Source organism: Apteryx mantelli, chromosome 26 (genome assembly GCF_036417845.1).
Source record: "Apteryx mantelli isolate bAptMan1 chromosome 26, bAptMan1.hap1, whole genome shotgun sequence".
NCBI classification, from domain to species: domain Eukaryota; kingdom Metazoa; phylum Chordata; class Aves; order Apterygiformes; family Apterygidae; genus Apteryx; species Apteryx mantelli.
This window is the reverse complement of record NC_090003.1, coordinates 8,259,571-8,265,570: the sequence shown is the minus strand read 5'-3', so window position 1 is coordinate 8,265,570 and position 6,000 is coordinate 8,259,571. Positions and strand designations below refer to the sequence as shown.

Sequence of the window (6,000 nt, the reverse complement as noted above, 5' to 3'; positions counted from 1 at the left end):
TGAGTGCACGGGCGTGTGACTGAGTGTGAGTGCACAGGACAGCAAGTGCACACGAGTGTGTGTTTACAGGTGCATCAGTGCACGGGAGCACAAGCGCATGAGCGTGCAAGTGTGGGTGCATGGGAATGCACCTGCATGAGTGCACAAGAGTGTGCAAGCATGAGTGCATGGGTGTGCAATTGAGTGGGAGCATGCGAGTGCACGAGTGCAAGCATGTATGTGCAGCAGAGAGCAAATGCATGAGTGTGAGAGTGCATGAGAGCACAAGCGTGACTGCTTGGGAATGTGATTGCACGAGTGCATGAGCGCACACGTGCACCAGTGCATGGGGGCACGATTGCACGAGCGGGAGCGCACCGCTGCACTCGTGCACAAGGGTGACTGCGTGAGTCCCTGCGCGCGTGCATGCAGCCGTCGGGGGGGGGGGGGGAAACGGCGCAGCAGCAGCCGGCTCCTCCTTTAGCAAGCGCGCTTTTTTATTGCCCGCAGCGCCCCGTACAGCCCCACGGAGCGCCAAGGCGGCCGACGGCGGCGTTGGAAAGCAGGGCGCCGCCGGGCCTAGCCCCGCTCGTGCTGGCCGCCGCCGGGGGCCCAGAGCGCCTCGGCACCGGCGCCCGCCGCCTCCCGCTCCTCGTAGCCGTGGTTGCGGCGCCCGGGGGCCAGGCGGCAGAAGCAGCCCCCGGGCGCCGCCGAGTAGTGCGCCAGCAGCGCCGCCACGCTGGCGAACTCGGCGTTGGAGTGCTGCCGCCGCGGGGTGGGGAGGGGGAGAAAGTGGCCGTGAGCCCCCTGTCTCCCGGCTCCGGGGGTGACGGGATGGGAGGAAGAGCCCGCGGTGCATCCCGGCCCCCCGTGTGGGACAACGGCGGCAGGCGGCGTGCCTCGCCGGGGCACCGTGCACCGATGCACCCGTGCACTCGCGCCCCGGTGCACCGATGCACCTGTGTGCCCATGCACCGATGCACCCGTGCACTCGCGGGCCAGTGCACCGATGCACTGGGTGCCCGTGCACCCTCCGTACATCATGTGCCAGTGCACCCATGCGTTGCTGAGCCCCCTGCCCTGATGCACCGGTGCACCGGTGTGCCTGTGCACTGATGCACCCGTGCACCCACAGACTATGTGCCCATGCAGCTATGCACCCACGTGCACCATGCGCCCATTCACCCGCGCACCCATGAACTGGTGCACCAATGCACCCATGAACCTGTGCAACATTGCACCTGTGCACTCATGAACCGGTGCACCCATGAACAGGGGTGCCAATCCACCCATGCGCCCATGAAGGTGTGCACCCCTGCACCCATGAACCTGTGCACCAAATGCGCCTGTGCACCCATGAACCTGTGCACCAATGTACCGTGCAACCAGTGCACCCATGAACCTGTGCACCCATGCACCTGTGCACCAATGCCCCTGTGCACCGAAGCACCCATGCACCATTGCACCCGTGCACCCATGAACCTGTGCCCCAATGCACCCGTGCACCAACGCACCCGTGTGCCCGTGCACCTGTGCACCATTGCACCCATGAACCTGTGCCCCAGTGCACCCGTGCCCCAATGCACCCGTGTGCCTGTGCACCTGTGCACCATTGCACCCATGAACCTGTGCCCCAATGCAGCAATGCACCCATGCACCAGTGCCCCTGTGCACCAAAGCACCCATGCACCAATGCACCCGTGCACCCACGACCCTGTGCCCCATTGCACCCCGTGCGCCGCCGCGCCGCCCTCACCTCCACGCAGAACCTTCCCTGGTGGGTTTTGAAGACGTAGTAGGGGATGACGCCGCAGGGCACCCGCACCCAGAGGCACCAGCGGTTCGCCAGGCCGGGCTCGGCGCGCAGCAGGAAGGCGCCGGGCACGTCCCTCCGCAGCAGGGCCACGCCGCCGTCCCTGGGGACGAGGACAGGCCGCGGTGCGGGGGGGGGACGGACGGTGGGCGACAGCGGGGACGACACCGCGGGGCCGCGGGACGGAGGGACACGCCGGGCTCACCTGGCGATGCCGGCGAAGGCCCAGACGCTCTCGGGGAGGCCGCCGTCGCTCTCGGGGAGGAAGGGGGGGCCGCCGCGGGCGCCTTTGCTCTCGCAGCCCCCGGGCGCTGCGGGGAAGCAGCGCCGGTTGGCGCCCTGCTGCCGCCCCCCCCGCCGCCGTGCCTCAGTTTCCCCGCGCCCCCGTGGCACTCACCGGCCTCGCGGGGCGGCTGGCCCTCGGCGGCGCAGTCGCGGTAGGCGCCCGAGCGCAGCACCTTGCTGCGGATGGCTTTCTTGCGCACCAGCACAGGCGAGCAGTAGGGGTTGCCGGGCCGGGCGCCCTCCCTGCCCTCCGCCTCCGGCCGCCTCTCCTGCAAAGCGGGCACCGTCGCGCCCGGGCACCCGCGAACCCAGGCACCGATGCCCCTGTGCACCGAAGCACCCATGCACCATTGCACCTAGGAACCCGTGCACCAATGCACCTGTACACCAAAGCACCCAGGCACCATTGTGCCTGTGCACCCAGGAGCCGGTGCACCAATGTACCCATGCACCCATGAACCTGCGCACCCATGAACCTGTGCACCAAAGCACCTGTGCACCCAGGAACCTGTGCAGCAATGCCCCTGTGCACCAAAGCACCCATGCACCATTGCATCTGTGAACCCAGGAACCCATGCACCAATGCACCCGTGCACCCAAGCACCCATGCACCCACAAACCCATGCACCAATGCACTTGTGCACCAAAACACCCATGCACCCACAAACCCATGCACCAATGCATCCATGCACCCATGAACCTGTGCACCCACGACCCTATGCACCAAAGCACCCATGCACCATTGCACCTGTGCACCCACGAACCTGTGCACCAATGCACCCACGCACCAATGCACCCACACAGCACCCCTCTCCCTGAAACGCCCAGCCGCACACCCACCCGAGAGGCCAGGCCGGAGGGGGCGAGCAGGCGGCGGAAGGAGACCAGCGCCTTGACGGTGGGCGACGCCTCGGCCGGGTGCAGTGGCGCCCGCAGCACCCCGGCACCCGGGGCCGGGCGCGTCTCCTCGCCACCGGCCTGCGCCTCGGGGTGCGCCAGCAGGTAGCCCAGCTGGAAGCAGCGGCACAGCAGGAGGTGCAGCGTTTGCGCCTGGGGAGCAAGAAGAAGCTGCAAACACGGCGGGGCGGCGGGCGGCGGGGCGGGCGGCGGGGCGCCGTGCCCACCTCGCCCGGCTGGCGGCCCACGAAGAGGTGGCAGAAGAGCTCGGTGGCCGGGCTGCGGGGGTTGCGGGCCACGAAGGCGAACTGGCAGTCGGCGGGGCGCCACGTGCTGTAGAGGATGCGCCGGAGGGCGTGTGCCATCAGCAGCGTCTGCGGAGCAACGGGAGGCCACGCTGCCGGCGCCGAGCCCGCAAGGCCGGCGCCGACCCGGGTGCAAAGGTGGCACCGGCTCTGCAGGGTTGACGCTGGCCCTGCGTGCAATGCCAGCACCGATCCTGCAATGCCGGCACCGATCCTGCAATGCCGGCACTGGCCCTGTGTGCAATGCCAGCACCAACCCTGCAATGCCGGCACCAATCCGGAGTGCAATGCCGGCACCGGCCCTGCATGCAATGCCGGCACCAATCCTGAGTGCAATGCTGGCACCGACCCTGCAATGCCGGCACCGACCCTGCGTGCAATGCCGGCACCAACCCTGCAATGCCAGCACCAATCCTGAGTGCAATGCCAGCACTAACCCTGCAATGCCAGCACCGATCCTGCAATGCCAGCACCAATCCCGAGTGCAATGCCAGCACTAACCCTGCAATGCCAGCACCGATCCTGCAATGCCAGCACCAATCCCGAGTGCAATGCCAGCACCAATCCCGAGTGCAATGCCAGCACTAACCCTGCAATGCCAGCACCAATCCCGAGTGCAATGCCAGCACTGACCCTGCAGTGCCGGCACCAATCCCGAGTGCAATGCCGGCACCGACCCTGAGTGCAATGCCGGCACGGGCCCTGCATGCAATGCTGGCACCGACCCTGCAGTGCCGGCACTGGCTGTGTGTGCAATGCCGGCACCGGCCCTGCGACGCTCCCCCAGGGCCTGGGCACCGCTGGCACCGGGCATCTTCCAAGCCAAGCGCCGTCCGGCCCGTGGCGCTGCCCGGTGCCGCGGGGCCGCCCACCTCGCCGTCGCCGCCGTAGATCTTGAGTCCCTGCAGGCTGAACTTGAGGACGACGGCTCTCCTCCGGGGACAGTCCTGGCGGGCGGAGAGGTGGTGCTGGGCCGGGCCGGGACGCAGGGGACCCCGGTGCCGCCGCCGCTGCCGCCGCCGCCGCTCTCACCTTCAGCGCCCGCAGCTGCTCGTCGAGGCGCCCCGCTTCCCGCTGCACGTCCAGCTCGTCGGCGGCGAAGGAGCCCACGTACTGGCGAGGCGAGAGCCCGGCGGGCGTCAGCGCGGCCACCGCGCCGCCGCCACCGCCACCAAACCCGCCGGCATCTCACCTCGGCCGCTTTGGCGACCGCCCGGGCGCGCGGTGGCTGCTGCTGCTGCTGAGGTTGCGCCGTCGCTGCTGCTGCCTTCTTCTTCATGGCCCGCAGTGCAGCGGCCCCGGGGCGGCCGCGCGGCTCGACGCCGGGGTGACGGGCTCCGGTGGCGCGTGGAGGCCGCGGGTGGCCCCGCTCGCTGCGAGATTTAGGGGTCCCCGCGTCCCGGCCCCATGCAAGATTTAGGAGTCCCCGTGTCCCGGCCCCATGCAAGATTTAGGGATCCCCGCGTCCCGGCCACTTGCAAAGCGCAGGGGGTCCCTGCATCCCAGCCCCACGTGAGATTTAGGGGTCCCCACATCCTGGCCCCACGTGAGATTTAGGGGTTCCCATGTCCCAGCCACAGGCAAAGTGCAGGGGATCCCCACATCTTGACCCCATGCAAGATTTAGGGGTCCCCGTGTCCCAGCCACATGCAAAGTGCAGGGGATCCCCACATCTTGACCCCATGCAAGATTTAGGGGTCCCCATGTCCCGGCCCCATACAAGGTGCAGGGGGTCCCCGTGTCCTGGCCCCATGCGAGATTTAAGTGTCCCCATGTCCCGGCCCCATGCAAGGTGCAGGGGGTCCCCATGTCCTGGCCCCATGTGAGATTTAGGGGTTCCCATGTCCCGGCCCCATGCAAGGTGCAGGGGGTCCCCATGTCCTGGCCCCATGTGAGATTTAGGGGTTCCCATGTCCCGGCCCCATGCAAGGTGCAGGGGGTCCCCGTGTCCTGTCCCCATGAGAGATTTAAGTGTCCCCATGTCCCAGCCCCATGCAAGGTGCAGGAGGTCCCTATGTCCTGGCCCCACGTGAGATTTAGGGGTCCCCACATCCCAACCCCAGGTGAGATGCTGGGGGGGGGGTTCCCCCATCCCGGCCCCCCATCCGCCCTCTCCGCCTGCCTCACCTCTGCGAAGCCCCTTCCCCGGCCGCACACAGCCCGGGCTCCCGGGGGAGCCGCTTAACGCCGGCCGGAGACGGAGCAGCCGCTGGCGATTGCAAGAGCAAAGATCCCGCTGCGAGGGGGCGTCGCGGCCCCCCCCCACCTGGCCTAGACCCCACCGAGGGGGCAGCAGCTTGGGGGGGGGGGACGGGGACGGGATGGGACTTTTCAGGCGAGGGCCCACCTGCGGCACCCCGGCCGGGCTGAGACCCGCGCAACTCATTGCACCTGCCGCAGCAGCACCCCGGTGCGCCCCCCCCACCTTACAGCATCACCCGGGGGGCTTCCCCCTCCCCCCCAGCCAATCCGCGGGCGGGCAGCCCCCAGGCCACGCCCCCTTTTTCCCACGCTCAATTTGTCAATGGACCCCCAGAAAGAGATGCTGACCCCAAGGTGGTTTTTTTTGGGGGGGGGGGGAGCCAGGTTTTTCCTCTCCCCCCTCCAAACCCCGATGCCGGAGGGCTCCCACCGAGATCCCAACGGAGCGCGGCGGGCAAATCCCCCCCCCATCCCCCCCCAGCCGGGTGTTTTGCTCCCTGCGCCACGGCCGCGGCCGGG

The 6,000-nt window shown here is 68.5% G+C and overlaps 1 protein-coding gene across 1 annotated transcript; it reads right to left on the bottom strand.

Moving 5' to 3' along the window:
- Positions 1 to 508: 508 nt before the first annotated feature.
- On the bottom strand, positions 509 to 4,386 carry SH2D5 (SH2 domain containing 5). The gene is made up of 8 exons (XM_067311056.1): positions 4,312 to 4,386; positions 4,152 to 4,226; positions 3,202 to 3,348; positions 2,918 to 3,127; positions 2,190 to 2,346; positions 1,998 to 2,103; positions 1,736 to 1,895; positions 509 to 741 (listed from the first exon to the last, which is right to left on the bottom strand). The coding sequence occupies exons 3-8, from the start codon at positions 3,337 to 3,339 to the stop codon at positions 559 to 561; spliced, it is 954 nt and encodes a 317-aa protein (XP_067167157.1). The 5' UTR covers positions 3,340 to 3,348; positions 4,152 to 4,226; positions 4,312 to 4,386; the 3' UTR covers positions 509 to 558.
- Positions 4,387 to 6,000: the final 1,614 nt, after the last annotated feature.